The 16,050-nt window shown below is 43.0% G+C and overlaps 1 protein-coding gene across 5 annotated transcripts in view; it reads right to left on the minus strand.

Annotated features, from left to right (window-relative positions):
• Positions 1-328: 328 nt before the first annotated feature.
• HDAC3 (histone deacetylase 3) overlaps positions 329-16,050 on the minus strand; it is an 89,958-nt gene continuing 74,236 nt past the window's right edge. For all 5 annotated transcript variants that reach the window (XM_073620959.1, XM_073620958.1, XM_073620957.1 and 2 more), the window contains 6 exons: positions 15,906-15,970; positions 8,611-8,700; positions 6,335-6,393; positions 6,129-6,208; positions 2,234-2,391; positions 329-1,234 (listed from right to left, as the gene is read on the minus strand). In XM_073620959.1, coding sequence (XP_073477060.1) covers positions 1,165-1,234; positions 2,234-2,391; positions 6,129-6,208; positions 6,335-6,393; positions 8,611-8,700; positions 15,906-15,970 — 522 coding nt within the window. In that variant the 3' untranslated portion in view covers positions 329-1,164. The remainder of the gene's footprint in view (positions 1,235-2,233; positions 2,392-6,128; positions 6,209-6,334; positions 6,394-8,610; positions 8,701-15,905; positions 15,971-16,050) is intronic.

A 16,050-nucleotide genomic window follows, 5' to 3' on the forward strand; every position in this document is an offset into this window, starting at 1 on the left:
AAATTGACAAACTAATTGGACATGTTACCTTACTCAGTTTGAATGTCCTAAAACTACTTGATTTTAACAGACACTCTTTAGGTTTTCAGGTTTCCCACAATTAGATGGTGCTTACCCTGCCCATCTGACCCTCATCCCTGTAGCAAAAATTTCCACACCCGTCCACCTCCCATTAGATGTTGGGACTGAAAAACTAAACCCATGTTTGGACATTCATAACTTTTCAGATTTACACCTTCAAAAAGACAAGCAGTTCTCTGAGCAGTGCTATAAAATGATTGAAAATAATATTTTAGATGTAGGTGTAAACACAAAATATTATGAAATATTTTCAGGTAAAACTATTCATTTATTAATATACATATTTCTTATGGGTCAAATGTACAAATTGTCAATTTGTATGAGCTTGTACCTTTCTAAGAATCATCACCTGCTTTACTCTCAGAAATGTCTTTTACCCTGGTAGATGCAGGCATGTGCTCAGCAGTAGCACAGAAGCTGATCCCGATACTGACAGCTAATAAATCTGGTCCAAGTTCTTTGATGACTGGAGCAAGGAGACAGAACATGCTTAGACCTTTTTAGCTACCTGGCAAAGCAGCTACTAAAAAGGTTGGTGGAGAAACCCACCCATCCCAAATTAAAAGGCGATCCCACAAGACTAAAACCATGGTGACTCTGGAGTGGAGAAACCTACAGCGTGATCTCGCAGACTACATCCCAGGCAGGTGCCTGCCCTGCCTAACCGGCAACCATTACAGCCAATAGTAATTCATTTCACAGCAAAACAATACAACTTGTTTTGGGAGGGAGTGAGAAACGTAAAATGACAGTCTGTTATAATATCTGTAGAGTTCCGAAGTCTTGGCAGGAATCAGTAAAATCCTTTAAGTTGCAAATGTCTTCAAAACAGACGTATAATAGCTCCAATGGCTTAATCGGACACCTATTTCAGCAGGTGCAACAGTCTTATAGTTCCCCTTCTTGGGGAAAAAAAAAACAAACAAAAAAAAAAAAAAAAAAACAGGATCTCCAACAAAAGTTTTGTTGGAAAGACAAAACGATCTGGTCCAAAAATCTTCACAAGAAATAGTGTGAATATTGTTTAAAAAACCGACAACCGAAGGTTTAAAAGTCTGACATATAGTGATAAAGAAATCCTGATCAAATCTCAACATCACTTTCCTTGTCATTGTCATGATCTCCATCGTAAAATTCATTTGAAGCTTCTGGCCTAAAAAAAGTCAATGTGACAAGTGAGGAACAACAACATTACCATTCACAATTTGATTGTAGGGGAACATTTATGGGGGGGCATTTTAAATATACCTGAAAACCTGTTAAAACCTAAGAGTTTAAACTAAACATATAACAAAAGAAAAAAAAAAAAAAAAACCCACATAAGCTACTGAATTATTTGCTATAGGCTGTCACTTGGGTGTTTTGCAAGAAAGAAGCAATTTTAAACCAGCCACCAATAATCAGATCCTGATACTGGTAACAAGTCACCTGCATGCTTGGATAAGCTTTGCCAAGGTTTCCATTATGTGATCTTAAAAAGTTTATGCAAATCCAAACAATAAACCTACTGATAAATATACAAATAAAATTGCCATATCTGTTTAACAAGCGCAAAAGAAAAAAATACCCATTGATCTTGTCAGAAATTCAGAGCTGCTGTATGCCTTCTCTGCCTGTATTGTCTCAAGGGGAGACTATTTAGCCCTCCCTGTTCTTATGTTAAACTACATCTCAATTAGTCGCTATGCTGGGGATAAGACAATGGGAGTGGTTAAGTAGTATAGCAAAACATAACATTCAGGACTGACACCAATCGGTACACAAAAAATGCTGCATGTTGTCAGACCACAACAGGAAACTGACACCTAGGGGATTTCTGTCAGATCAAACAGGTATTTTTCCTGTACTTGCAGGGTTTTTAAATACAGGCAATCATGCATGTACTACAAACATGTACTACATTATCAGGCAATTTCTTCATACTGATTGCTACTATGCAACTATTTTAGAGCATGCCAATACTACTCTTATGCATTTTAAGGGGATAATTTACAACCCCAATGCCAGTACATGTGAAAATGTGCAAATCGCATTTCATCACTGCAATTATTGCAGCATAAAGTATATGTTCCAATCTGTAAAGATGAAGCCCCTATAATGAATGACTAGAAGCATCTTTATTCCAAAATGCTGTGATTGGGGGGAGGTTTACCTTGAGTAATTGTCCTCAGAACCTCTCTCTTCTGGATCAGGCTCGTCAGTGCGATCATAGCTCAGAAGATCTGAAGGTACATCATGGATCTGAACACTGGGTGCATGATTCAGCATCTTCAGATTTTCAAAAATTGTCTGTCTGATTTGATCCAAATACTGTATAAAAGGGTGATTATGAATACAAATGTTAGATGGAAACGAATTGTTTTTGGTCAACCTTTGGTCAATAAACATTTACAACAGAGTGTTTCAGCAATCATTTACTTTGCAGAGCATGTTGGGCTTTCTAACACATTTTTTTTCACTGGTTTTATCTGAACAAATATCTGTACAGGTGCATATAAACAGACAAAGATAAGGGTGTCTCTCTTCACTCACTTTGTTTAGCTGTGTGTTTTATGTGTAGACCTGAACAGCACAAAACCAATTTACACTATTTACAGCATAATAATAAATCACTGTAGAGAAAATGCGGAGTCAGCAATGTTTATCATGACACTTACACATTACAGATTTTATAAATGAATTTTAGTATTTTATGGACACAAAACAAAAAATGTTAGTTGTGCAGCTGTTAGGCCACTTTCACCCTGGGGTCGGCTGCTAGCGGGGCGCTTTTAAACCCCCCCCCCCCCCCCCAGCAGCCGAAGAAAGGGTTAAAACCGCCCATGTTGTGGTGGTTTCGAATCGGAAGCGATGCCCATGCATTCCAATGGGCAGGGGCGGTTCGGTCAGACTTTGAAAATGCTCCCTGCACTACTTTGGTCCGACTTTGATCCTACTTGAGCCCATTGAATATCACTGAAGTCAGATCGCTGTCTTAACCGACCCGACTTTGGCATGCCGCTTGTGCTCTGAGTAACTTGAAGGGGAACTCCACATCAATAAAAAAAAAAAAAAAAAAAAAAAAAAAAAAAAAAAACACGGCATGGGTTCCCCCTCAAAGAGCGTACAAGGCCCTTTGGTCTGGTAAGGATTTTCAGGGAAACCCCCACGCCAAAAAAAGTGCTGGGGGCCCCACAAAATCCATACCAGACCCTTATCTGAGCACACAGCCCGGCAGGTCAGGAAAGGGGGTGGGGACGAGCGAGCACCCCCCCCCCCCCGAACCGTACCAGGCTGCATGTCCTCAACATGGGTGGGGTCATAAGAGGCGTGCCTCCGGTGACCCCGCCCCATGCCAAGTAGTGGCACACCGCGCACCTGGCATTAGAGCGGGAGAGAGTCAACATCAGAAGAAGAACAGAGGGAGAAGACAGTGAACACCAGACAAAAGAGCGAGCAAAAGAAGACAGCGGAGGAGACCCAGCAGAAGAACCGGAGAGGGGAGAAGAACCGACAGAGGCACAAGATGTCAGCGGAGGACACAGAAGAGCCAGAGAGGGAAGAAGAGACGGAGCCGCTTTAATAAATTACTTTAAAAACATGAGTAATGTGTTTTATTTTTGACACTTTTTTTTATAGGTGAATGGGTAGGGGTACAATGTACCCCATACTCATTCAGATAGGGTGGAGGGCTGGGATTTGGGGGCCCCCCCTTGTTAAATGAGGCTTCCAGATTACAATAAGCTCCCTGCCCGCAGAGCCCGGCAACCAACGGCCAGGGTTGTTGGGAAGAGGCCCTTGTCCTCAACATATGGGGGGGGCGCAGGGCCCCCCTGCCCCAAAGCACCCACCCCCCCATGTTGAGGTGTTGAGGGCATGCGGCCTGGTACGGTTCAGGAGGGGGGGCACTCTCACATCCCCACCCCTTTCCTGAGCTGCCGGCTGTGCGCTCGCATAGGGGTCTGGTATAGATTTTGAGGGTTCTCCTTAAAATCCATATCAGACCAAAGCCTGTTATGCTCTTGGAGGGGGAACCCATGCTTTTTTTTTTTTTATTTGGCGTGGAGTTTTCCCTAAAGATTCATACCAGACAGTGCCTGGTATTGTCAGGGATCAAAGTCGGATCCCTGTTCATTGAAGTCGGAAGCATGTCGGACTTCAAGTCGCAGGGCAAAGTTGGATGCAAAGTGGTACGACTGTCGTGTCGTTCCAGTGTGAACCTGGCCTAAATGTTTTTTAAGCCTAGGTGGCCAGCCCAAAATTTTGCAGCAGCAGCAAAGTTGAAAACTGTAAAGCATTAGGATTTGGAACGAGCTGCATATTCCTAGTTCCTCACTACAAGGTTAATTAGCGTTCTCACGGATATTTGGACTAGTCATAGTGCAATCACAAATGGGGTTTTAAATACAGTCATCTGCAGACAAAGCATTTCTAAGGACATGTGGTTTCTGAGACAAACAGCATTTAAACACACACAGACTTGGAAATGGAGTGACTTAAAAAGGAGGTACACACAAATAACAGGCGGCATTGGCCGGTTCAAAAGAAACCGACTGACATTCGGCCTGTGCCGGGCCAGCTTCTGTCAAAGGGGCATGACCGACAAAGGTGTGCCGATCGGCAGCCGATCAGTGCTCTCAGCTAATGGCTGAGAGCGCTGACCGGTTTGTTCTGCCGGGGGGACTGTCCCCCTGTCAGAACACTATATCTTGGCCGGGGAGATTGGTGTAGTAAACATTGGATAGTTAGTACAGCAGCTCCTCCTGAGCCCTTCATGTTTTTTTCGTTCAGCCCGCTTAGTTGAACGGAAAATAAAAAAAAAAATAACGAATAGTGTTTACTAGGCTTAAGCTATATGGAAGTGTGTTTCTGTGGTAAATAGTATTAAAGCCCAGTCAGGAATAAATCAAATACTTCAATTTTTTCTAATTACAATATCTGACTCATAAAAATGCCAGAACTTAAAATGCTAGAAGTCTAATGCTAGCCATACACCAGTCGAAAAATCGCTCAAACGTGTTTTTGAAACATGACACGCACGATCCTGAGAGCAAGTTTTATAGCCATCATGTAATGATTGAATTTGGAACAATAAATCGTTCAATGAACATAAATTAATCAGTTTCTTGTTTGTTTTTTGCTTTCAGGGTCACATATGCACGTCACCAACAGTTAAATTTTTAATGGGCAAAAAACACATTAAAGCAGAGTTCCAGACATAACATTTACTTTACATAAACAAACATCATAATGTTTCAGCAACAACACTTGAAATTTTTTTTTTCTCACCCCTTCTGCACTGTTGCTATGTGGGTCCCTCGTATTCTGCCTCTTCCGCTCCACAGCGATTTACATCATTTCCCTCAGTACCTATGTGTGCAAGTGCTCCTGGGAGATGTGTGTCATTCTTTCCCAGGAGTAAGTGGGCGGCGCCAAGGGCTCTCATGTTATTTGGAAACCGGAAGGGACGCGAGCAAAGGCATGTTTAAGAAGTTTATATCTTCTGCTTATTTTGGTTGCCATCACAACGTGGCAGGCACTTCTGACGACGCTGCTAGTTGTGATGGCAACCTGAGAAGTTTCCTGCGCTGCGATGTGCGCTTACTGCGCATGCGCGAGAACGGGCGGTGCATGCTGGTTATTCAGCAGCACCGTATCCCGGAAGTTTATCTTTGTGGGCTTCGCCTAAGCAAGATGGGAATGCCTGAGCAGGAGGAATATAAGGTTAGTTTTTTAATAAAATAACAAAAGCGGTGCAATTGACCAGCCTAACGAATGCAACATAAACATACTATGATAGTAACAGATGGATTTTTATTTTAAAAATTGATATATGTGGTTGGAACTTCGCTTTAACCTTTCAATTTATCATCTGTTTCGGCAGAAGTTTTCCAAACTTTCTGCCCATTAACTGGACGAAAAACGAACAAACTGTCCAAATGACAGATTTCCGAAAGATTTTTCATCTAGTGCATTGCCAGCTTTAGGACTCATTCACATGGGTACACTGTGAAAATTAGGCATAATTCTGCATCCATTTGCAGAATCCAACCAAAAAACAACCTTACCTGTCGTGTGTTCTGATTCTCAATTCTAGTGCTGACATCAGGGTGGAGGGTAAAATCTGGTGCAAAATATTCAAAGTATTCTAAAAGAAAAAAAAAAAAAAAAAAAAAAGTCAAGAAAGTCAATAATGTATTGTGAGGAGGTTCCTACATATCTTGTTTTTTTCAGAATGCTGAAGCGAAATATTATATCTACTAATAACACTGACCACTGTAAGGCAGCTCTTCGCTGATTGTCTCATCAACTAGCAGTGATGTTTCATACGTCCTGCAACCAAAACAAAGTGAACTGGATCATTCAATATATACTGTATATAGTTTGTTCTAACAATGCCGATTCTCTACCCCCCATATGTGTCAAATGCTTAATCTAACAGATTCACACCTCAAATGTCTAAGGTTATCTCTATGGTTAAAATGGCATTAAGAATAGAACAACAAACTGGCACCGGGGCTGTTACTTTTCATATGCATCAGTATATAAAAACACATTTCATTACAAAAGTCAAAAAACAATGCATAAAACAGGTTTAGCTGTGTGAATGGGGAGGGGGTGGGTTTAGCGGTGTTGTCCTCAGCTAAGCAAGGATTGCAGAAGTGGGAGCTGGTATGGATAAAAATTGGAACTTATACCCCCACCTCCATCAATAAAACCCCCCCCCTGTAATTCATTTACAGCCTGGAGGGAGAGAGCAAACCAGTAGTACTTCACTTTTTGAGAGAAGATCCATTTTGATAATAGATTACAGAATTGACTACTCACACACAGTATAGTAGACTCAAGAACCCCAACAGGCAGCCATTTATAGACACAGCATATAGAACCATTACATCCTATTGTATTACGCAGATTATTCTGAGGAGGTAGGGATGATTCTCTACGCGTTTCACAGATCACACAATCTGCTTCATCAAGAGATGTGGAAAGCTTCTATAGGTGTTGCACCATGAACACCACAGATAAAAAGCCAGATGGAGGGAAGAGCAGATTAAGCCCCCGTTCACACCAGTGTGATTAGTCATGTGATTTGACAGTTTAAAATCGCATGACAAGTTGTACCATATTTGTGCCTATGGAACTGTTTAAATTGGTGTGACACCGACTTACAGATTTGAAAAAGGCTTATAGGTGCATTGTTTTTGCAATTTCAAGTGCAACTTGCATAGACATCTGTGCATGAAGTTGCACAGATGTCTGCAAGCCACACATGAAATCGCACTGACTGCCGACTTTGAAATCGAGCTGAAGTAGCACGATTTCAAAAGGCGCATTCAGTGTAAACGGGGTGTTAAGATGGAAACATCCAGCAAAAAAAAAACAAAAAACGAACTACTCTCTCAGAGAGGGTCTGACTAACATGTTATACTACCTCACAACTGGAGGCACAGAGTTAAAAGGAGAAGTCCAGCCAAAGCTTGTTTGGCTGGGCTTCTATGAAACAAAGGAGTGCAATTCGTTTTGCACTCCTGTAATCCGTTTTCAGCAGAGAGTGGACTGAAGTCCACTCTCTCCTGACGTCATGGATATCAGTTGAAGTCTGGATCCGCCAGGTGCCTGGACTGACACCCACCTCACCCTCTCAGCAAGCAACTGAGAGCCCGAGACGTCCCGGAGGGAGATGAGTGGAGAGCTGTGACTGATAGTCTGCAGCTCTCTGCTAATGGAGCTCTGAAACCCGAGCGATGGGCGGTGTTTGATCGCTCAGTTTTCAGTGTAGATGCGCCAGGTGACAGATGCAGCATCAGACTGATGTTGCATCCACCTAGGCCAGTATGAATATGGGGGGGAAAAAAAAAAAAAGAAAAAAAGGAAACCCATACTTCTCTTTTAAGTGTAAAATACATCATTACACTCACCTCACCCTGATCCAAAGGTCTCACGATCTGGAATTTTCTCTTTAAAGTGTTCCTGGCACCAGACTATTAATTTCAACCACAATCCTCCCATAATATTATATGTGCATTTAATGTATTTTAGGCATATTACTAACCAGTAAAAGCCTCCCTTGTGTAGATATTCAAAAGCCCCAAGACTGCTGCTTGAAAGCGCTATTTTTGTTGTGATGGCAGCAGCTCCAGCAAGCTCAGGGCTGTCACTCAAGTGACAATGGGCAGTATTTCCCTTTGCACCATTCCTAGGTGGAAGGTGTAGGGAGAGCTGGAATGTTTAGTCAGAAGAAGAAAGGTCTATGGCATGCAAGTAGGAAGGGGCTGTACTAGGACTTAACTTTTTCTGGAGTAGTCAAATTTGCCAGTAAGTTCAGAGGCACATTGCAACTAATAAATATTTATTGAAAAAGGAAAAAAACACTGAAGACAAGAATTTAAAATGCTTGATTTTTTTGTGTGATTTTGCTTTTAGTTTTTAATTTTTTTTTTTAAATTGGCGACAGGGTCTCTTTCAGCATTTCAACATTTTGGTTTTCCAGCTTTCTTTTGTAAAACAAAGTTTCTTCCTATAGCCTGAGGGACTGCAGCTACTTACCAGCACCGTGCTACATTGCGAACTGTATAACCACCTCCTCCAAGAACTAGTAAAGGAATATTGAAGCTTTTCACATATTGAACACAATCCCTACAGGGAAGAAAAAATAGTTGAGAGTTAAGAGTTGAGAGAGGACCTCCATAAATGGTTATACAAGCACTAAAACTAAAATAAAGCTAAAGGGCCCCATGCATATAAAAGGGAGAAAAAAGTGGGAAACATGCAAAACAAACGCTGGGGTAATAAAGTACGTGTGAGTCAACGGTTTGCTATTGAAAGGGGTTGTAAAGGTTCGGGTTTTTTTTTTTTTTTTTAAATAACAAACATGTCGTACTTACCTGCTCTGTGCAAGGGGTTAGCACAAAGCAGCCCCGATCCTTCTCTTTTGGGGTCCCCGCACCCCGTGGCACTTCTGGCTCCTCTTCTAGAGTGCCCTACAGGGAGAGCCGCTTTCCATGGGGCACTCGTACAGCTGCACTCCCGGGTCCTGCTGCTGTGTCCATTGACAGACAGCAAGACTCGACCTGCCCCCCGTGGCACTGGATTTGATTAACAGCAGCGGGAGCCAATGGCTCCTGCTGCAATCAATTTATACAATGGGGACCCAAGACAGCAGCTGGAGCTGCTGTAATAAAAAAAAGTGCTGCACTGTAATCAAATAAACAATATGATAAAATAGTGCAAATAGAGGTGATGCCTGTAACCAAATAGGTAACCTCAAAATGTTGATAAAGGTAGCAGTTATACAGTACGGAAAGGTGTAACATACTGTCCTAATTCTTCTCATATGCAAAATAATAATAATATCAAGCATCACAAAAGTCCATGTAAATGCTGTATAATGCAAAATCCTCTTTTCATACAATGTGCACAAGTGAAATAAAGTGCTGATATATCCGTGGTAGTCTTTTTATATAAAGTGTAAGGTAAAAAGTGACTGTATATCTTCAGTGCCAAACAATCATTCAAAGTGCTGGTGACCACCCTCTTAAAAAAAGGAGTGAAAATAACAGGTTACTTCCTGTCTTCGGTGCAATGTAGTGAATGTAGAGAAAGGGAGAATTTTTGTTTAAAAGGGATATAGTTTGCTTTGAATAGGTTATCGGGGTTTCTAGTTAAGGTAATCCCTAGGTAGGTTATGCCCGACTGACCACTGAAATTGAAATTGGGATGCTAAATACGTGTTGGGTGACACAGTCTATGTCCAAATAAAATATATGGGATTTCGAGGCATTTACTCTGTAGTAGGGTATTTCACTAAATTTGTTTAGTAGAGAATAAGCTGTCGCTAGAGAGGAATGGGGGTTTGATAACATCAATATGACGTAGTCTGCGAAAAGGCTGGATTTTGTGCTCCTTTTTGCCCATGAGAAAGCCTGAGATCAAATTGGAGGCCCTTATATGTTCTGCCAGGGGCTCCTTGGCCAAGTCAAAGATGAGTGGAGAAAGGGGGCATCCCTGACATGCGCCATTGGTAATGTTGAATGGGGATGAAAGCATTTCTGCCACGTATACATTGGCTGTAGGGACTGTATAAATTGGCTGTAGGTAGGGCCATAATGGCCGAGAGGATCAGGTCAGAGAATCCAAATTTGGAAAGTACAGCCTTGAGGTATCAGAACGGCATCTTTTTTAAATAAAGCATTTACAGTGGAGACATTGCATTATGGAAGACAGGGGATTGCCTGAAAAATAACAAGTTTTTTCAGCAGGAGGGGTGGGCACTGGAGGAAGAGGACAGAGGAGAGCTGCGGATGACGGAGGCACGTAAACTGACCAGTGTCAGGGCTCAGCAGCAATGATAAACTGTGGTCAGTTTACAGTGAGGAGGGCAGAACCAGCTGGGTATTTCAGGTGATACAGGGGGCCAAATGACACAGCGCAAGCACTGTGCTGTTATTCATACTTTAAAAGGAACAGGATCTTTTTTTTTTTTTTTTAAAGGTAACAAACGCTTTAATTAGAAGGCCTGAAACTTAAAACAATGTTCAACTATGTAGTAGAAGCCGATCTAATAGCTTTAAGGTTTAGAATAGAAAAATATTAACAATATTATATTTTTAGCTTATCAGTTCTTGGATGTGGTGGCGGCATTAGTTTTGTTTATCACATCTTTTTCCCTTTATTAATACCCAGAAAGTCTGGAGAATATCACACCAAGGCTATCCGAAAATGCATAGATTTAGGATTTTTTTTTTTTATATAAATCTAATAGGTTCATCCATCCTGACATTGTAGATGGAGGAATCTCCCCTGTCAGCTATTGCATTCAGTCACAAGAACTGCAGCTGTGTGAATACCTAAAGAGTGACTGCATCTGATAGCATGCAGTCACACTGTTCAATCAACAATTTTCCACACCGCTTTAATTTTTAAATCAAAGAAAAATGGAAATTCAGCAGGAATCGGCTAAAATTTGAGTCATGCATGACCAATTTTAATGTCCCTCTGTGGCTATGCTTAACTTCTCTGCTGTTCAACAGACTGGACTTTTGTCTTTGTTCATCCCCATTACAGAATAGTTGATGGGATTAGTGAATTAAACAAGACAGAAAATGTTTTTTGCTGGATTTGCAGCTCACATGAAGAGACAAGGACATAATCTTAGGCTGGTAGACCACCTTTTTTTGTTTTTGTATTTATATTCAATTTAAACATCTTATCAGTGTTCCCTATTAGCAGTATTTACTACCAGGGTAGTTCCGTTCCTTCAGGATCTACTTGATCTTTTTGTTCTAGAACTGGAAATGGTGAAAGAGCATGAGGGGTTCAGTATGTGCAAATGAGAATGCTTACACTGGATAAAAATTAATATAGTTTGAGGAATCCAGATCAATGATTATTATCAGGTGGTGCAAGAGGGTGTAAGCATATGCTATTAAAACAGGACATATAATACAAAAAGGCATAGTTAGACGTGACGGTATTTCTAAGAGCCTTTCAGGACAACCTCGGAGAGCGCGTAGCTCCGCCTTCTTCATAGGAAACACATGCAGCCTTTAAATCCCTCCTCTTCCACCATGGCCTCAGTTATTGTGGTCTCCGACAAACTGGAAAACAAAGCACAGAAAACCACCAAACCACCATGATAGACACTCAAAACCACTTCTAATATAAACAAAGGGAGGGAAGTAACGGTTGTCCTGAAAGGCTCTTAGAAATCCCGTCAATGGTAAGTCCAACTATGCCTTTCTCAAATCGCCTTTCAGGACAACCTTGGAGAGGATAACCGGAAACTTACCCTAGGGTGGGACTACTGCCTGCAGTACCTTCCTGCCGAAGGCTTGATGTGCGGCGGACAGTAAATCCAACCGATAGTGTCAGAGAAATGTCGAATTGGACCAAGTAGCAGCCTTACATATTTGTTCAGGCGTAGCAATGGCCCTTTCAGCCCAGGAAACTGCTGTAGATCTTGTGGAATGAGCAGCAATACCTGAAGGGGGTATTTCTCCTTTTGCTTTATAGGCATCTGTGATCGCCAATCTAAGCCATCTGCCTAGTGTACTTTTGGAAGCTTTCTCTCTCCTGCGTGAGCATTCGATTTTCTAAATTCTTTGGTTACTGTAAGGGAAGAGAGTGTAACAAACATCTCCTCACGTCCAGAGTGTGAAAAGCTTCTTCTCCTGGATTGGTCGGAGTTGAAGAGAAAGTGGGCAGGATTATTTCTTGTGAGCGGTGAAAGGTTTAAGAAACATTTAGAAGAAATGCTGGCTCCGTTTGAAGGACCACTCTGTCTGCAAAACTTTCAGGAAAGGTTCTGAACTGCCAGAGCCTGAAGCTTGCCAATTCTTCTTGCAGAGGTGATGGCCACCAAAAAAAATTGCAGAACCAGATTCTGCAAAGATGCTTCTTGTAGGGGGCGCCACCTGAGTCTTCAGGGTGCTGGCTGCCAGTCCCTTCTCCATTCCCTCATGGAGAAATTCAAGAACGGATACTGAACTCTTAACCTGGAAGCACACCAGGAGTTAATTTTTTTCCAGACCTTCAAGTATATGGACCGTGACTTTTTCTACTTGAAAGAAGGGTCTTTACTACTATTATCAGATAGATAATCATTTTGCCTTCAAGAGGTCTTCTTCAGAAACCAAGCTGTTAACTGAAGATAGCCCACTTCCGGAAGGTTCACTGACCCCTGCGATAGAAGATCTTTTCTGGACGGTAACTTCCATGGAGGTTCCATGGCTAGGTTTAACAGAGCCGTGAACCAAGGCCTTTTTGGCCACAAGGAAGTGATCAGGATCAGATTGGTCTTTTCTTCTCTGAATTTCCTTAGAGCCAGTGGTATCAGAGGAGGGGGGGGGGGGGGGGGGCATAGCACAGCTGGTAATGCAACGGATGGGCGAAGGCATCTATGCCTACTGCTTGATCCTCTCAGGGAAGAGAGAATTTGTGTACTTTTGAATTTTGTTGGTTGGCAAAAAGATCTATTTGAGGTTGTACCCCAGCTTTGGAGATCATCAGGAAGACTTCTTGATTTAGGCTCAATTCCGCTTCCACCAGCTTCCGTCTGCTTAGAAGATCTGCTAGAAGATTCTGAGAACCTTTCAGGTGGACTGCTGATAATGAGGCCACATTCTGTTCTGCCCAGGTCAATAATTGACTGGCCAACTCTAGGAGCCTTTTGCTCCTGGTGCCCCCTTGTTTCATTATGTAGGCTACTGCAGTTGTATTGTCTAACAGAACCTGAACATGATGGCCCTTTACTACATGTTGAAAGGCTAGGAGATCCAGAAAAATTGCCTTTAGTTCCCGCCAGTTTGAGGAATTTTGGGCTTCCGACTTGGACCGGACCTCCTGAGAAGTCTGACCCTCCAAGTGGGCTCCCCAGCCCCAGGAACTCGCATCCGTCAGACGCTTGTCCAGGGGAAAGACCCAAGAAAGGCCCTTTGTCAGGTTGGATAGATTTCTCCACCACCAGAGAGCCCTTTTTACTTTTAAGGTTTTATCTGTTTTTCTAGTGGTTCCTGGTAGGACCAACTGTGTAGTATGTTTAACTGGAGGGGCCTGGAATGCAATCTGGCTCATTGAATGGCGGGAATCGATGCCGTAAGAGGACCTAATACTGCCATAGCTGACCTGGCTGACACCGACCGGTTGTTCTGAACTTGTTTTCACCGCTGTTAGGACCTTCTCCCTTTTTCCTGTGGTAGAAAGACTTTGAAGCACCGAGTTTATGGTATAACGCAGAAACTTCATCTCTTCATCACAGGTTTCCAGATTTGACTTTTCCAAATTTAGGAGCCACCCTAAGTTCTTGAGGCGAGTCTGGGACGCCTGGAGATTTGCTGAAACTTGTTCTTTGGAGTCTGCGAAGAACAGGTCGTCCAGATAGGGGACAACTGAAATCCCTCTCAACTTCAGAGGTTCCAGAGCTTCCGCCATTATTTCAAGATCCTGGGGGAGGATGAAAGTCCGAACAGTAGCGCTCTGAACTGGAGGTGCCATACTGAATTCCCTAGATCCAGGGCCAGGCATAGAAAGTGTTGAGAAGTCTGATTTATCGGAACATGAAGATAAGCATCTCTTAGATCCAGGGATGCCATGAAACAGCCTGGAGTCAGCAACTTTGAAATTGAAAAGATTGTGTCCATCCCGAAATGCTTGTACCGTATTGATTTGTTCAAGATTTTTTAAGTTCAGGATCAACGGTACTTCTCTGAAGGCTTCTTTACCAGGAATATATGAAAGTAGAAGCCCCTGCCCTCCTGATTTTTTTGGGACCTGGATGATTACTTCTTGCTGAATCAGATCCTGCAGTAGGCTCATCATTGCAGAAGCTTTTTCCCAATCTTTTGGTAGGGCTGTAACATAAAATCTGCTCAGGGGTGGCTCTGGAAACTGCAGCCTGTACCCCGAGTTATGACGCTTTTCACGAACAGGCTTGGAGAGGTCATGTTTCACTGTAGGTGAAAAGCTGACAATCTTCCCCCTACTGGGGTGAGATTGTCACTTACTTTTAGAGGGCTGGTCTGGGGGAGATCTGAAAAGAACTCCTCCTCTTCCCTTACCCTTTTGGCAAACCCAACGGCTCTTACGGTCCTGCTCCTTATTTATTCCTCAGTCTCTACTAGTCTGGATGAGGATGTTCTTTGACTAGGTAGTGGATTCTGGGACTCAACCTGAGATGCTGGATTCTGTACCAATATGAACCCAACAAAACTCAGCGAGTTTGTAAGTTTCCTTACGGAAGAGAATAAGGCCTTGCACTGCTGGGACATTTCTTCCTCCACCAGGTCCTTAATACAGGATCTACACATTGCCTTCTGCCATGAATCTCTAAGAGTTCTTGCAAGAAGGACATTTCCTTTGACTTGGTGGGTTTGCATGTTTAGTTTTTCCTAACGCTTTTTCCTATAACGAGAAACAATTTTAACTAAACCTAGTGTCCCTAACCACAAACACTACAAACACTAGTGCATAGCAAAACCACCACCAAGCCAGGGAAAACAGAAAGAAACCCAAGCAGTGAAACAGTGAAGTACCTAGTCCATGCGGCAGGGTCCGAGAGAAGTAACCTGACCGTTACGGCTACAGCCCCCGCCCCCCCCCCCCCCCAGGGAGGAAAACAAAACCAACAAAGCCTATAGGGATCAGAAAAAAAAAGGGCTTGACCGATGCTAGGGGCGCCTGCATCCGCCGCTGCTGCCTGGCTCTCATCCATCTTACAGAGAATGGGTAGCAGAATGACAAAAAAAAAAAAAAAAAAAAAAAAAGTTTTAAATTTTCCCGGTCCCCGCGTTATCAGTGAGGGCCAGAAGCGCCAGTCTATAGACCCGCCCTCTAGTCCCTGTGTTCCAGGCGCTTGAAACCACTAGCGCCATACCCCCTCAGGAAGCCTCGTCACCGGACATGACACCCTCGCCGGGACCAGGAACCGAGATGCGGAACACACCGCTGTCCTGCAGCGGCCCCTGCTCATCCATCAGAGCCATCTCTTAGGACCTGAAAACAGCGGACTCCGGGCACCAGACACCGCACCTCCTGAGGGTCCTAACTCCCCTGAGATGGAGAGACCAAAGGCTCCGGAACACCCCCACCCCTGGAGGGGTGCTGGGATGGTCACTGAAACTAAACCAAAGGTAAGCCTAACACTGTTCCAACCTTGGAGAGAGCGCAGCTCCCTGGTTCCAGGCACATGCTTCCACCATGGCGGAGGAAACACAATAAATGAGGCTATGGTGGAAGAGGAGGGATTTAAAGGCTGCATGTGTTTCCTGTTAAGAAGGCGGAGCTACGCGCTCTCCAAGATTGTCCTGAACAGCGATTTGAGAAAATAAAATAAAAAACTACTTTACCCATGTCCCCTTATACTCAAGTTAAAACATCCCAGTCGGTCACAGCCAAGTGAGTCAGCTCCACACTAGAAAAAAGCAAAAAAACATTCAGATACAAATACTGTGAATATTGTCAATTAAAGTGACCTGAAAAACGACACCAACA

Source organism: Aquarana catesbeiana, linkage group LG03 (assembly GCF_042186555.1).
Source record: "Aquarana catesbeiana isolate 2022-GZ linkage group LG03, ASM4218655v1, whole genome shotgun sequence".
NCBI classification, from domain to species: domain Eukaryota; kingdom Metazoa; phylum Chordata; class Amphibia; order Anura; family Ranidae; genus Aquarana; species Aquarana catesbeiana.